This window comes from Elgaria multicarinata, chromosome 17, assembly GCF_023053635.1.
Source record: "Elgaria multicarinata webbii isolate HBS135686 ecotype San Diego chromosome 17, rElgMul1.1.pri, whole genome shotgun sequence".
Taxonomy (NCBI): Eukaryota; Metazoa; Chordata; class Lepidosauria; order Squamata; family Anguidae; genus Elgaria; species Elgaria multicarinata.
The window spans coordinates 15296417-15313826 of record NC_086187.1 but is presented as its reverse complement, the minus strand read 5'-3'; the positions used below and the strand labels follow the sequence as shown (position 1 = coordinate 15313826).

The window sequence follows — 17410 nt, the reverse complement described above, 5'->3', positions numbered from 1 at the left end:
CAAGCCTCTCTGTGATGTGTCCGTCTCTCTTCCTCTCCTCCACCCTTACACCTCTGGTTATTAACTTTTGATGGAAGTAATTTATAGATCTAATTAGCCTGACAAGAACAATATACAAAGAGGCAAATATGTCTCGCGTAATAGGGGGAAAAATCAGCTTCCCTTCTCTCATAAACACTTCCTTAACCACCACCACAACAGAAGGAATTCACATAGACAGCAGGGGCCCCTTGCAAATGGAGACTAGAATAAACAAAGGCCAGTAAACAGACATAAAGATCTGCAGATACCATTTCCGTTAGGTTTGTGGGCAAGGACAGGTCAGTCCTGAATAAGCCCTGTCTCTCTCAACTTTCCTGTGTCGCTGTTCGTGGATTGCAAACATGCTTGCAAATGTTCTGTGACATGGACAGTCCATTGTATATATCTCCATCTATCTCCAGCCTGTAAATGGTTACAGGTGAAATTTCAGGCTTGCTCCCTTCCATAATTAAATTACTGGGGTGGTTAGCAACTAGAGGCTGTACAGCCAAATCCAGTCCCCTGAAACATACGAGCTGCCGCTTCCTCAGAGGGCTTATTCTCAGGAAACTGTGTATAAGAATGCAGTCTTAATTAAGGCACAGAAGTTAAAAGATTGGCTAGAAAAGATGAGAACTCGAGAAGAATTAATGGAGAGATTCAAAGAGATAAATTTAACGTGGTTAAATTATTTCCAATTAGAACAATGGATGAAGAAATGGTTAAAGGACAATGGAGAGTGCAGAGCGACTACGAAATTTGAGGAGCTGATCTTAAAAAAAATAAATTGAGAAAAGGGAAAATAAATTGATAAAAGGGTTAATGAGTGAAATATATAGAATATTAGTGGAAAAGGGGGAGACGGAAAGTACAGGCAAGATGGTTTAGGAAACTGATTTGAAGGAACAAATAGGGCAACAGAGTTGGGAAGGGATATGGAAACAAAGAGTGTTGAGAAATATGTCTGTGAGGATAAAAGAAAATTATTATAAGATTGTATGGAGGTGGTACCTAACCCCGGTAAGATTAAATAAAATAAATAAGATGAATTCAGCAAGCTGCTGGAGAGGTTGTCAAAAGAAAGGAACATATTTACATATGTGGTGGGAATGCGAATTTGAACAAAAATTATGGGAAATGGTGTTTAATGAGATAAAAAAAATAGGAATGGAGATTGAAGAGACACCTATAGTGGCATTGTTATCATTATATGGAGAACTGAATTGTACGAAAGAGACAAAAGAATTGATAACGAATTTGTTAACAGCAGCAAGGTTAATGATATCTAGAAACTGGAAGGTTCAAGGGGATTATCATATAGAAGATAGGTATAAAGAAATATGGGATATTGCTATTAATGATAAATTAACATGTAATATAAAAGTTAGAAGAGGGATGATAAAAATGAATGATTTTGAGGGAATATGGAAACAGTTTCTAGAATTTGTTTTATCAAAGGGGAGAGGGAAAACACCTCCAGAGGAAGCAATGAGATTCTGGAAACAGGAATAAGATCCCGTGGGTGGGGGGAGCACTTTTATGTTAAGTATGATTATGTTAATAGAATTAAGCTAGAATATATCTTATCAAATGTTTATTTTATATTATTGTGTATTATGTAGTATTGTTTTAAAAAGAAAAAAAATTAAGGCACAGAAAAATGTAGAATTGCAGAAAAATAGTTTGCTTTAAAAACAGTTACAGAAACTGGCACTAGAGGGGACAAAATATGAGTATTTATTCATTTATTTATTTAAAACATTTATATCCCGCCCTATATCAATAAGATCTCAGGGTGGCGTACATTAAGCATAGGTTGGCTATTACGTGTTATTATGTAAACTATCTCTAGATGTTGTCTGAGCTGTTATGATGTCACAGATCAGAACGGCCGCAGCTCTGGCTTCAGGCTGTTGAAATGAGGATGTGTAAGTAATTCTAAGCATATCCGCTTGAAGTATGTTAAAATGATGACAGTCTAGAGAGGCAAGAGACAATAAGCTCCTTAGAAGGAATAGCTCAGAGCAGCACCTGATATTGGCATAGCTCCGGGGAAGAAACAGAGAAGGCAATGCTCTAGGCCCCAGCACCTTGAAAAAGGGGTAACATCCTGCTGATCATGTGATCTGTGGGATACACCAGCCTCTTTTGAACTACCCTGTTTCCCCGAAAGTAAGACATCCCCCGAAAATAAGACCTACTTCCAGTTTTGCCTCTCGCTGTAATATAAGGCATCCCCCCGAAAATAAGACCTTTTTTTTTGTTCAACAATAAATGTGTACCGTATTCTTCTTCATGGAAAAATAAGACATCCCCTGAAAATAAGACCTAGTGCATCTTTGAGAGCAAAAATTAATATAAGACACTGTCTTATTTTCGGGGAAACAGGGTATTATGTACTTACCCAGGCTTTTCTGAAAGATATGAAGGGAGGTAGAGGTGATTTATTTATTTATTTTATTACATTTATATCCCGCCTTTTTTCCTCCAAGGAACCTAAGGTGGTGTACATAATTCTCCTCCTCTCCATGTTATCATCACAACAACAACCCTGTGGGGTAGGTTGGGCTGAGAGTCTGTGACTGGCCCAAGGTCATCCAGTGGGTTTCCATAGCAGAATGGGAACTAGAACTCGGATCTCCCGACTCCCAGTCCAACACCTTAGCCACTACACCACACTGATTGCAGTGGGACTATAGCAAACTAACTGGCACTGTGCTTGCTAAAGACTGTTACGGACTTCTGTGGAAGCCCTCCAGTCCCCTTCAGCCATCAGAAGGTTATGTAGGCCAACGACTCTTAACAACAACTATAGTAGCCCACTGAACAGTAGTATATTCCTACAACCTCTCCACACCTCTAAATTGTCATATTTTAATTGGGTTTCAACTTATTCCTTTTTAGTTCAGATTCGAAGGATAAAATTTCAAGCAGTTGTTTCTACACTTGTTAAACATCTATTTATTTATTTATTATAGTACTTTTATCCCGCCCTTTAGCCAAAAAGGCTCTCAAGGCAGCTTACAAAAATATTTATTGAGCATTGCACTGCTGGTGACTGCATCTAATTTCTGTTACTTGGTAGGGATGCCTCAGGCTGCCCCCCTTTTTTTTATAGATAGTTGAAATAGGGTGGCTACTTAAGCAAGAGGAGATGTTGATCATGTAATCATAGATTTGCCTAAAATGGGCACATGGTAATGTATGATTTAAATTGAAATACAGTATCTTTCACCATAGTGGGGAAGACTGTGGTCAGGTGATCTGTGTGCTTATTCAATCTGCTGTCCAGTTGCTAACTGTTGGAAGGACAACTTCCAAGGACCCTTCCCTCTTTTCTTACAGTTCTTTAGCTTTTGGACTGGATGGGCCTTCAATCAGAGGATGTCTTCAGAGGAAAGTCCTCTGTAAAGTAGGATTGGTGGCCACCCTATGCTGAAAACTGATACTGGAAGTCATGTTTCTTCATAAAATGCTAGTTGGGCACCCATAAAGCTAAGGAACATTTTGAAGATCACTTTTGCAGCTGGTTTATATACGTTTATATGGGCAGTATCCAACGGTGTTATTCCGCAAACTCGAATAATGCTAGTGGAACTCCAGTAAATCTTTCTCTTATGCAAGTGGTTACCCATTACTCTTGGGCAGCCGGTTGTGCAAGCCGTTGCACAAGGCGGAATGCACAACCAGTTGCACAGTGGGTTGCACAAGAGTTATGTGCAACTGGTTTCACAATGGGTTGTGCAAGCAGAATGCACAATCGCTTGCACAACTATGCTTCTGCAAATGGAACTTTAGTTAGATTCTCTTCTTGCGCATAGTTCGAAACCTATGTGCAAGAGGGGTGTGATGTCATTTGCCCTAACGGAATGACACAGTTGGATACTGTCCTTTCTTTAACTCTGCAGATATTTTTCTATGCTGCTGTAATGTTTTTAGATGAATTAACTCTTCATAAATTCATTTAGCTTATGAATTTATGGTCAGTAGTATGTTATGGATTATTTTAATATGTTGTGAATTACCTTTAAGGGTGTCTATAAATATAGAAACAAATAAATAATCTTGCAGTAACTCTGAATAATCAACTTCTAACGATGTACCACTAGTTCAGCAATTCAAACATATTGGTATGTTTGGAAAGAAGAAAGCACAACTAGATACGCTGAGATGGCACTTTAATTTCACTTGCACCTGTAGGAGGTGAAGTAGTGTACCTAAACAAATATGTACAGATTATACATTGGCTGATTTTCCCTGCGTTTCAAAGCAGCACACTGCACAAATGATGAAACTGTTAGTTGATTAATGCAACCCATGTAGTACCGTTTAAAAGGTGCCTTTTGCGACAAAATATATTTTAAAATGTATATCTAAATACATATATGTGCAACCTGCAACAAAATGTGACAGTGTAGAGTGCTCCTATTCGGGGTTTCAGCCAGTCAGCCCACCTGCCAGCCATGCCCTCTTCTGGGAAACTCCATTCCATTCCCTTGTTTTTCTATTTTTCCTATTACCATCAACATTCATTGGGCTTTTTTGGAGGTGGTTGTTATATTTGCTTTGTTAGAGTTTTCCCCCCTAAATGTTTTTTGTTTTTGTTTTGGTACTTTTGCAATCCAACAGGTTTCCTTAAGCCTGCAGATGCTTCCCTCTTGCGTATGGACTGTGCTGTTTTGGTTACAATGAAGTTATTTTTTATTTATAAAATTTCAGTGGGGGGGAAATCTGTGTATTTATTTTTTTTAAATTCACACGTTAATATGGACAGAATGGACTTATGGGCAATGACACACTGACTGGAAATAGACTGGTCTGTTCATTCCTAAATCCAGATCCCGTGCTCTAGTGCTTCTTGTCTTTTCTATCATTTCAATTCCCCTCTCCCTCCACTAGCCCTATAAGTCAATCAATGCAGGGCTACCCTAAGCAGGGGCTCTTCAACCGCTCCATCCTTTTATCTGAGAGATCAGTTATTCATCACACAAACCCACCAAGGCTTCCTTGTGCTGCTCAAAATAAAACCACTTGTGTTAGCAAGGCTGTTTCCCTTCACAGGACCTTTGCTTGAACTCTAGCTCTGCACAGCAGTGAATGAATGACACTCCATCCTTTTCTCTTTTTCAGGTTTTGAGGTAGGGCCCAGACAGGAGGGAATTTGGGGTGGGTGGGGGTGCAGCGCTAAAAGTTGCCAGAAATTTTAAAACTACAGCAGGTAGATTCTATATAATGACAAACCAGAGTTTGGCATTATACCTGAAACAAACATAGCTCCATATATATAGTGAAACTATTCTTGTCCAAGTATATTTCTCTACTTTAATGAGAGCAAGAATTGCATCTGTTGGGCGCCAGTAAGCATTCCAGATTCTTAAAGATATGTAGAAATTAGCACAAATTTTACTTCATTGTATAATCATAGTTGTAGCAGGACTAGTTTTCTGATCTCAGGATTTACTACATAATTTTCGACACAGCCATCTACCCTTGAATGTGCTATACCAAGTCTTGCTACCAGATATTTTTTTACACATTTTTTAAAAATATAATTAGAACTTTTTTCCTCACTCTATATTTAATGCCATGATACAACAAAACTATCCTTTTAACTTTTTTCTGTTCTGTAGTTTTTCAGTGGTGCAGTGCATTTATTCACAGCCCCGCTGGGGCTGTGAAGCGGCACCTGCATTGTCTAACCGGTGCAGCGCAGATCCACAGTCACCACGGGGCTTTTACCCATGTACAGACAGCCCCCTGGTCAAAGCTAAGCATTTGAAACTGCTATTCTAAAAAACCACAACAGGCTGGAATCTCGGTTAGGGAAAACTCTCCTCTTCAGAGCTGCAGTCAATTCTTGAGTACAGAATACACATTCAGAGAGGAATTTAAAACTGTTCATGTTTTCAGCTTGTCCCTGCTGCAAAACACTTATGTGTGAAACCTGATCCTTTCCCAGTCACATGTACTTTGAATAAAAAAGCCATGATTTATAACTTGTGTTTTATACATTTTTTTTAATGTGGAAATTTGTTCTCTAGAACCACTATCTCATGTGATGCACTTGGCAAGAATATTTCAGATCAAAAGCTACTTTGGGTGGAGGGGCAGGTATGAAGCTTGGGAAAAGTACAACATGGCTTATAAAAATCCTAGTCACCTAACAGAATCTGTGCAAAACATTCACTGTGTCCACAAAGCCTGCTTAAAAAATTATTTGTGCTTCCAATACAAATCGTGGCTTGTTGGCTTTGATTTTGGTCTCCTATAGAGTTACTGTTTATCTGGAATTGTGTTTCCCATTCTTGGCAAAACAAGTCAGCATTGGGGCGGGCGTACGGAGGGGGGGGGGCTTTCCGCTGGGGAAGGAAACAGATAATGGATTTGTTAGGAAGAATTTTGGAAGGGATGGTGTCAGTGGTCGGGCAGGCGAAGTAGAAAGGGGAATGTTACTCTGTGAACTACATTTGAAATCAGAATAATGAGTTTCCTGTTTGAATTATCCTGGCACCAAGCCAGCTTCAATTTCTGTATCCTTTAAGGGCACAATCCTATGGATGATTAGACAGAAAAAAATCCTACCTCTCCCACATCACCCCAGGGTTGTAGGACTTTTTTCTGTTAAACATGCATAGGATTGTACCCTAAGCAAATGCTAACCCAGCTCTGTTTGTTTCCATGGTGCCGTTTTTGCTGAGTCGTGCTTTAAAAGAGTTATAAAATAATCAAATGGTAGAACGTAACGCTTGAAAATAACACCACATTGCCAGCCAGGCTATGGTGAGAGGCCTGTGGAGTGGTCTCAAGCACAGTTCCCCTTTCTCCTTGCAACACAAGATTGTCTCATTTATTTTGTTACCTATATTTTTATTAGCTCTGCTAATGAAAGCCCACTGGAATGGAAATGACTCCTAGTCTCGGTTTGACACTTTAGCAAGGAGTTCCATTTTAACCTCACAGAGGCCAGTCCTGCCAGCCCACATTAGGAACTAGCACAAATTACTCTCCGTGTGGTTAGAAACACACACACACACACACACACAGTTTATATTGTCAGCGGCAACAAACCAAAATCAGGCCCTAAATGTGGAAAGCAAAAAATAAAGTTTGATCTTCAGTGATACATGTAAATATCAAGCTGAAACTGAGCAGGAAACCAATGTTCTTAAAGCTCTTTGCAAAAGCAATACCAAGAAGCCAATCCTACGTGAATTTACCCTGACTGTGCATGGCTGGCTTATGCTTCAAACTTACTGAACATCCATGGCTCAACCATAGATAGGAAAGGTTTGTTTGAACTGTACACAGTGATGGTGCTTTCTCGTCTTGCTCTTACTTTTTCTTTCTTCTTCCATTTATATGATTTTTTAAAATTATGCTTTGGTTCTGGTTACATAAGTCAAATAATAAGTCCTACATTCACATTCAGTTCCAATTCCTGCCTGGATTTAATATTACTAATCATTAACTTGCTTAAAACGCTTTTCTTGTCATTATTAATAGTGCCATCCTATGCACACCTGCTTGGAAACAAGACCCATTTAGTTCAAAGGGTCTTTCTCCCTGGGAATTCTATATAGGACTCCACTGCAAACGGATTTGCTGCTGAAGCAGGTTTTAATCTGGTAGTGCTGTTATTTCTTTCTTATTTATGTACTTTTATTTGTGTTTCTATTGGATGAGTTTTATTGTTTTAATTATAACTTTGCTTTTTTATTTATATTGTTAGCTGCTCTTAGTATTTTTTAGTGGAAAGGTAGGATATAAATGTAATATATAAAATAAGTAAATAGATGCACAAGCCTATTATTTAAAGGGGATAGCAGTGATTCAGAATTATTTGTCTTTCTCTAGAGAAACCTCTGGAGGAAAATTTGAGCCACCCTGTGCACAAAACGGCTTCCATTTTCACCACAGTACTCTTCCAAAGCAAACAGCTTTTTCCTGTAAGGTGTGAGGCTGCACAGTTCTGGAGCTGTGTGAATCCCAGTGCAGCCGCCAGAGCAATGCCACTTCCTCTCCTCTTTCCTTCCTCTCTGTTTCCTAAGGTTGTATTTTGTCAGATTTTTTTTGTTGAAAAAGGATGCACCTCTATCAAGGACACACGCAGGTGGCTGAAATAAAAATGAAGCAGGGCTAGGAGTCATCAGAAGCATCAGTGTGGTGAGTGCTGATCAGTGACTGTTTGCTTGCCAAGGTCAGGTTGGGGTATTTGAGATATGATGACTGAAACACTCAGCTCTCTCTGAAATGTTACTTCTCTTCCCTGTGACGATAGGAAAAGTGTTGCAAGGTTTGCATACAGGGAAAGTTAGAATGAAAATATGGCTATGGCCCAGATAGCGTGTATTCGACATTGTAGGTCGTGCCCTGACTTCAGGTGTGATCGCCACGGCTTCCTCCTTTGTTTTAACTTTGTTTTTAAAAAGAGAGAGCAGGCGACCAGAGTCAAGTGCTCCTGTATATTTTAAGAGTGGTGTAAGCAATGCCTCTCAAAATTCCCTCTTCTGTTCAACTATTAAAGGGACAGGGGTCACCTTAGAGAGAAAAAGAAGATGACAGTCATCAATATTATTATTTTTTTCAAGTGGGTCCCATGTTGCAGTCTCTAGTTTAAGGGGAATCCTGGATGCGAAAAAGGTTGAAGGTTATTGCTTTGCACAGTTTTATCCCAAGCCTTTTATGAAATTGTGCCTGCTTCTCCTTCCATTCAGTGACTCCAGTGTGATCAAAATCTACAACATACAACTTAGAGAAGCCTTGCTCTTTGCCTGTTGTCCATAAAACATGTGAAACTGAGGCCTCTCGGTGATTCAGTCCTACACACACACACACACGCCTTCCCGGCAAGCTCACTTCCTAAAAACATGAAGTTTATTATGACGAGAATGACCCTTGTATGCTTCCCTCTCCTGTCGCTTCCTCTCTTGTAGCACAGCTGCGAAGAGGAGGTGGGAAGCTACCCGAATTGTGGTTTATCTTAACTATGATTAGTGGAAATAAGACAGCTTCAGAAACCATGGTTTGAAATTGGTTTGTTTCTTCTAACTACAGTTAAGTTTATCCATAGTTTGTCAGGTTCAGATAACACTGTAAGCTGTTGTTAATTGAAACAGATTTATTATTATTATTATTTATTTATATAGCACCATCAATGTACATGGTGCTGTACAGAGTAAAACAGTAAATAGCAAGACCCTGCCGCATAGGCTTACATTCTAATAAAATCATAATAAAACAATAAGGAGGGGAAGAGAATGCAAACAGGCACAGGGTAGGGTAAACAGGCACTGGGTAGGGTAAAACTAACAGTATAAAGTCAGAACAAAATCAAGTTTTAAAAGCTTTAGGAAAAAGAAAAGTTTTTAGCTGAGCTTTAAAAGCTGCGGTTGAACTTGTAGTTCTCAAATGTTCTGGAAGAGCGTTCCAGGCATAAGGGGCAGCAGAAGAAAATGGACGAAGCTGAGCAAGGGAAGTAGAGACCCTTGGGCAGGCGAGAAACATGGCATCAGAGGAGCGAAGAGCACGAGCGGGGCAATAGTGTGAGATAAGAGAGGAGAGATAGGAAGGAGCTAGACAGTGAAAAGCTTTGTAGGTCAACAGGAGAAGTTTAATTGGATTCTGAAGTGAATTGGAAGCCAGTGAAGAGATTTCAGAAGTGGAGTTGCATGGTCAGAGCGGCGAGCCAAGAAGATGATCTTAGCAGCAGAGTGGTGAACAGAAACCAACGGACTGATGTGAGAAGAAGGAAGGCCGGTGAGAAGAAGGTTGCAGTAGTCCAACCGAGAAATAACCAATGCATGAACAAGAGTCTTGGCAGAAGAGACAGACAAAAATGATCGAATCCTGGCATTAAAGATTAAAAAAGCTTTCAAATTCCTCCTCTTGCCAATGCTGGAGTGGAAGTACATGAGGCCAAGGCTCGCTTAGACTCATTCTGGTCATGCTGAAATATAGTTTAGTGTGCTGTCCAAACCAGGCCTTCATATTTGTGGGGTCGGTGGGGAATTCAGTGACTGGGGATAGGATTCACAGTAAGATTCAAAGGTCTACACTTGGATATATTCAAGTTTAAATTGCAAAAAAGCAGCGTGTATTAAAAGCATTTTTTGTGATTGCTTTATATACCTCATAATAATATAATGCAGGTACTTTTGAGGAATAGTCCTCAACTCACAATCCTTCCTAAATGGCATTCACCAAAATTAGTATACAGCAGAATGAAAAGAGCAGAGAATCTGTGAAGGGAACTGAGTTGTTGCTGCAGTTTATCAGATGCCAAAAGTTGGTGGCCCTCTGATCTAGATACTATAGTTGAAAAGGTTGACAAGTCAGTGTGGCAAGTTCCCGGAGAATGTCAGCTGGGTACACAGGAACAGCAAGAAACTAATCTGGAGAATAGTATTGTGGCCATTATAAATTCCTACCCCTTTCCCAGACGTTCCTAACACAGTTTGACTCTTATATGTGCTCTCCCTCAGGCAGCCATTCCCTGTCAAAGCAGAAATAATAGCTGCAGACAAAGGCAGTAAATATGCTTGCCATCCATGGACTCCCCCATTCCCCAAATAATAGTTTCAAGGTGAATTATTTTTGTCAGTTGTTTTGCATCCTAAAAAAAACAAGAGTTTTCTACATGCAGCTGCTGAATGGCGATCTTGATTTTTAACCAACTTGTTTGTTAGAGTCACCATGTACCGATTCAAACTGGATTGGCAAAAATGCTGCCCAGAAACCAAAACCCAACAGGTTTATATGAATCATCGCTAACTTTAAAAGTAGATGGGTCTGGAGCAGAGCTAGATGATATCTGACCCATGAAGGCTTTCTACCTGAAATGACCATCCATCAGGTGTGCTGTCACATGGTGCATTGTGTATGTGCCAGAGGAAAACCCTGGTGGCCCAGATACGCCCAATGGGTTCTTTCCCTTTGATCCAGACCAATGTAATATGTTAAGTTTTAATTCTGGAAATTTAACTTAACTATTAAGCCTTTCTTTTTTAAAATATCCGTTCGATTTGACCAGCGTAAGGAATGTATTAGTCTTTCCTCTCCCTTCAGTCAGGAAAATCCATCCCACATATGGCTACCGTACAAAAAAGCCAACCTTCCAATGTTGGTTCCATCTGAATAGAGAGAATGTACGCCAAGAAACCGTATTTGAGATATGCGTTCCGGAGACTTCAGCCCTCCTTTGCTCTTTATCCAAAGAACTGTCAACCAAATTGTATGAGTGTCTGGAAGCATTTATTTTCTGTTTAAGCTTGTGTTAAACTAATGAAACTTTTAAACGTGTCGCGTGTAACTCATTACAAGTCAGTTACTTTCTTTAAAGTCTTTGTTCTACTTTTAGCTATATTATTCATTTCTGTGTGTTCTTCTAAATAATTAAAAATCTTAATATCTAGTAGAGGGGAAGACTTATGGTTTTGCCATTAATATAGAAGTCTGTCTAGTGGATAATTTTTTCTTCTACCCCTACCCCCTTTCCATCCTACCATGGGACTAATTACATTGCCTTTGCAAAACGGAGGCATTGAAGTAGTGTAGTTGATTGCTCCCCTGTAATTGTATTAGCTGCCAGATCACGGTCTTCACACTTTGAGCGCAAGAATCAAAATTGCAGCATTCATTGGAGTCTGTCTTATTGATGTTGCATTAATCGTTCCGTCTCTGGCTCCTCTCTCTCTTTCCCCTCCCACTGCTGAGGATTTCAAGGTTCAGCTTGCATAACAGGTAACAGCAGGCATTTCCTTCTCCTGTGTCGGGATATCCTGGCGCCCTTCAGTCTCTCTCTGACTGTGTTTAAAACAGACTGTAGCACAGGAAAAAAAAAACCTAATCTAAAATTAGCAGCCTTGATAGAAGAAAGGCACACGGCCGTCCTCTGTACTGTTTGTCAATGAAACAACAAATCTAAACAGGGCCAGAATGCATTTCCTCCCTATGAAAAACAGGGGAGTGTAGTTTGGACAACAAGAGGACGGAGCTGCGGGAAGAGAGCTTCAGGCTGCTTTTAAAGAAAAGTCGGGAACGGTTGAAATATTTCCAAGCATGTTAACGTTATTGGGGATGGGAAGTGGTTTGCACAGCATAACATGCCGTCTCTTAAATGTATCCTGATTCTCAAGATCTTGTAAAGAGAAGGTGGAATTGGGTTTGGGTCTGTCCAGTTCAAGTGGATAAGGGCTTGCTCTTCCATGGCCTTCTGTGCAGTGAGCCTTATGGTGCCTCCTGCCGCCATTTTTTTCCTGCGCCCCGCTGCATTAAGCATACTGTTCCATTTAATTTACTAACATCAGTTGGGTACTGAATGGGGCCCACCATTTTGATTGCATTATATCGATACTATTATCATCATATCGATGCTACTATCTGTCTATAATATATGTTAGGTGCCTTGAGAAGCACCTCATTATATCAATACTTCTATCTATCTATAATATATGTTAGTTGCCTTGAGGAGGCACATGGAATTAAAAGTGGGTTAACATATTTTATTAAATAGTGGACTAGTGGGAGTGCCTGTAAAGTCCAAGCTATGTCATACAAGGGAGGGAGCAATGACTGATCTGACTGTAACGTCACTAACCTATTTTATAAATAATTAAGGACAACTTGTAACAGTTGGGCGACAAGTAACAGTTGATTACGTTTTTTTAAATTTAAAACAAATAGAGGCAGATCCAGAAATCAGTGGTGCAGCCTTCCGCAACCTGGTGCCTTCCAGATGTTTTGGACTACAATTCCCATGCTGGCTTGGGCTGATGGGACTTGTAGTCCAAAACATCTAGAGGGCATCAGGTTGAGAAAGGCTGCAATAACTAGTCACCAATAAATGCCACCAAAAGCATGAACAAATAAAGTAGTTTATAACTGACGTCTAATGCCTGCTCAGTATATTTAGGAAGAGTATTTCGCAGTGTCAATGCCACCAAAGAAAATACCCTTTATGTAGATTATACCCTTATTCGGGTCTTATCCTAACCTGTATATGCAGCTCTAACCACTGATACATGTTGTCTACCAACTTTCTCAGTTTTACACCTCTCCATCTCGTTGACTACTGAAGGCCCCAATCTTTTTTAAAAGATGTTCACCCCAAATTTTATCATAAAAGTATATTTCTGCCTCCTTACAAAGAGGTCCTGTGTCTTAAAAATGTCTTGCAATTAACATTAGCAAGTACATCATGTGTTCCTTTCCCACCAATAATACTTTACATTATATGTTGCACGCTATATGAGACTAGCTATTAACTACCAGTGCCAGATATGTAAAGCATGTAGTTCTTGTTTTCATCCAGTGAACCTGGAACATTTTTTTACAACATAAGGAAGGGATTGCTTGCTTTGAACAGTTTACAATTTGACACCAATGACTTTGGCACAAAGCCTGATGACTGTGTTATTCACTTGGAAGGGACTGCATCATCTGATCAAATGCACACGCACACACACACACACATACACATGAGAATCCTGTAGAACCAAAACAAAGCATCCAGCTAGATGTTCATGTAAGTCTTTCTGTAAAACCCTCCAAGAAGACACTGCATCTAACCAGGGCAGCTTGCTTCATTGCCCATCCATTTTGAGAATAATTCTTAAAGTAATTGGTTTCGTGGGGGAGGTAAACACACTAGCTATGCTAGTGTCCACATGTTTCTTGTATTCTCCCTCACATAACCTCTGTTAGTTATGAATATACTGACAGCAAAAGGCAAGTAAATAATGGGGCTGGACAGGTAAGGGGCAGTGCTGATCAATAGTCTGTAATAAAGGTGGGCTGCAATTTGATAACAATGTCATCTGGATTCTCTGCAAAAAGTGAAAGAACAAATGGTTCACACATGATGCTAACCCATGGTTTATTTCCACCATGGATTGTTGAATTCTGAGTGGTTGTGATGTGTGCACCTAGCTGTATTAACAAACCATGATTTGTTAGCACCACAAACAACCCAGAAAGAGAACCCATGGTTTGTTGTTGGGTTGTAAACTATGGGTTGTTTAGACAATTGGTTGTTATGTATGAACCCCGAATCATGAGTTGTTCATGGGTTATTCCACCAGGCTACAGAAGCAGTGGGCAAGAGTAGTAAAACAAACCAGGCAATCTACATGCCAGTACTACAGCATTGCAAAGGCATTTAAGACTCAGGAAGGGAACGAGTGAGGGAAGAGGGAAATAAACAACCCAGGGATTGAAACCCTCCCCACCATTGATTAAATTGTCTTTCAGATAAACTCTGGGTAGGACAACAAATTATGGGTTAATCCTGGGTTAAATAAACCATGGGTTAGTGTTATGGGCGAACCAGGTCTATAGTCTTCAAATTTTCTATGCAAAGATCAAATATATACAAAATAAACATAGCGCCATTACAACAGCTGTAATTGGTGATAAACACAATTTTCCTAGCTTTCTGCTTAACACCTATAATAGGAGAGAAAAATCTTGGCTTTAATTGAGTCCAAAATGACTAGGATTTCTTCCTCCCCACCCCCACGTTCCACACTAACAACACTACATCATGACTTAGAGTTGTTCTCAGTGGCTGTGTTGGAAAAATAGATGGCAGTCTGATTAATCATAGTTCATTAATCAACCTCTGATCACTTTGTCTTTAAAGGTAAGCCCTTCCCCCCCTAAAGTCCCCCCCCTCAAGTCACTGATATTCTCATCCTCCCACTTTTGTGGGGGGAACAAATAGTCCTGACCTTACTTGAAATAACAGTGGACACATTCGTGGGAAGGGGTTATATGAGTTTGTGTCAAAACTACCTATGAATCTGGTTATATGACCCAAGTAGGCAATGGGTATAAAGAGTGCGAAACTCTGGAGATGTTATGGTTCTGTTTCACTTGAAAGTTTCGTAAAAGAACTTCCCCGCCTTTCTAGATCGAAGCATTTTTCAACTTGTAAAAGAACACACTTACTGGCCAGCTGGAACACGGCAGCTATGGCTTCTTCCCACCACTGGGTATCCTGGGGAATGATGGGCAGTTCTACTAATCCCAACATGAAGAGGAGCTGACCGGCTGTCAGAGCCACTGTGGCAATCATGTTACAGGCTCGCATCATGTCAAACTGCACTGTGGGGAACAAAAGGTGAAAGGGTGTTATTAGGTTAGCATGACTGTGAGGGGAGGGGGCAAAGAAGCAGACACAATTACCAATCCTTGCAGGAAAACCCTGTGTGCTTCCCGGTTTCTTAACATATAAAATAAACTGTTTACACCAAGGGCTACTTCAAATGAGACAATGAGATTGGTTTCCATATGAGGAAGAAAAGTGTGCATTTTGTAATACATGTATAGCAACGGGCATATATCTTTTAGCCTTATCGTTTGTGGGTGCATGTATCCAAGAGCAGCCTCCTTAATCAGTAAGTGGATTACGCTGTGGTGACGTTTCTCTGTAATTTGTCAGTTGTTAAACATATTAAGGGTGCCTCTTAAGGAGCGTGATTGAAACGGAATATCTCCAAGTTGCAATCAAGATGTGTTCAGATACACACAGACACAGACTCACAGAGAAACTTGGCAGTGGGCTCTCTGCGTGGTTAAATGCCTTTTACTATTTATTTTTAATTAAAAAGAAACGGCAGTATTTTCTGCTCTTATGGCTTTGCAGACCTTGGTTACGTCTTCCTTGTCATCTTGGATGGACGATCTGAATCATGCATTTGCATTCTTGGACAGGAAGAGGAAGGTCTGTGATATAGATTCAGGCTCGCGTTACTCCCTGTCTCTCTCATGCTACACAGCTGCGTGCTCCCTGTCTTGGTAAGCAAGTGGCAAAACCACCCTAAGACATGAGGTTGCATATGTCTTGTAATGGTGTACTCTTTTTCCTCTTTGGAAGAAACGAGTAATTCACTCAAACTCCCTAATGAGGATTAGCGTGATGTGATTAGAGTGTTGTTGGATTAGGACTGGAGAGATCCGGGTTCAAATCCCCTACTCAGTCATGAAGCTTATTGGTTGACTTTGGACTACTTACTATCCCTCAGCCTCCCAAGGGTTGTTGTGAGTATAAAGTTTAGGGTGGGAGCCATGCATGCCACCCTGACGTCCTGGGAGGATTAAAATGTGATTGATAGACAGACAGCAGATAGACTTGGCGTGTAGCACATTCGCCAAAAAGGCCACCACGCTTGACCTTTATGAACATCATACATGCAAATATTTTTAAGAATAGCTGTTGCTGTTACACTGCTTATCTATGCTTGTTATATATACTTGCGTCTGTATTTACTTTGTGTAATTTTACACACGGGTCATTTGCAAACATCTACATCCACAATAGTTACTTAATTGAAATCTATTTACACCAGATCATGTTTGCTGAAACATTCTGTGTTTTTCCCCTTATTTTCTCTTCAATCTGGTTGCTTTCCTGTTTTTATTCACTTTCCTTCCTCTCCCTCTAGGATTCAGAAGCTTCGCTCTGCCAATGCAACATCCTATCATGCTGCTGCTCTCAAGTAGAAATGTCTTGTCATACCAATGGGCACGTTTGAGGGGGAAACTTCCTAGTACCAAAGGTGGCGCCTCATTTTGTAGAATGCTCCACAGTGCAGAGGCTGGCCAACTACTACAATTAGAGTTTAAAAGCATCCTAAATTTGTTTCGGTCCAACTGATTTTAGTGTGTTGATCAGGATTCATTCATGCCTGCATCAGTAGCAATTCATGATTCCTTCTCCCATGAGCTAAGCAGCTGTGGTTCCTGAAGAGGAGCCGTGAGTCAGATGTAGGGTACATGCTTTGAGTTCAGAAGGTCCCAGGTTCAGTCCTTGGTGTCACCAGTTGAAAAATGAGCATGTAGCAGTTGATGGGAAATGAATTTGTCTGTGGCTCTGGAGAGATGCTATGAGACGGAGCAGGTGATGGGCTAGATGGACAGATAGTCTGACCTGGAGTCAGGCAGCATCCTGTGTTCACAACAGGGGTGTGCAAAATCTTCTCTGTGCATGAAGAAACTAGAATGCTGCGGGGGAGTCCCCGTCTGGCATCACTTCAGCAGCCACCATGCTGTCATCAGAGTCAGGGTCATCTGCTCCGCGGCAGGCAGGGATGGGACCAGAATGGGCCTCAGTTTCAGGGAGAGTTTACAACAACCTTCCAGATGTGTTGGACTACAACCGTATTACTCTCGGCTGTCCTGGATGGGGATGATGGGAGTTGTAGTCCAACACATCTGGCATGCACCAGGTTGGGGGAGGTTGATTTACAAGTATCGTTTTTAAAAAATTATGGTCAAAATGGGCAACACTGAATGTGTTCTAGTGCCCAGGGGACAAATCCTAGCCCTCTGGCAGTCCCAGGAAGGCCATGCTCCCTTCTCCAGGCCCCACCAGCTTTTCCCCGACCACCAA

General features: G+C 40.6%; 2 protein-coding genes across 3 annotated transcripts in view; one reads left to right on the top strand and one right to left on the bottom strand.

The window, feature by feature from the left end:
- The window catches only part of IFT140 (intraflagellar transport 140), a 100078-nt gene that overhangs the window by 46271 nt on the left and 36397 nt on the right, over positions 1-17410 (top strand). The window lies entirely within an intron of this gene.
- Positions 1-17410, bottom strand: part of TMEM204 (transmembrane protein 204) — a 37885-nt gene that overhangs the window by 3193 nt on the left and 17282 nt on the right. Inside the window, exon 2 of the mRNA XM_063143193.1 lies at positions 14968-15123. Within this exon, the coding sequence (XP_062999263.1) occupies positions 14968-15123 (156 nt within the window). The remainder of the gene's footprint in view (positions 1-14967; positions 15124-17410) is intronic.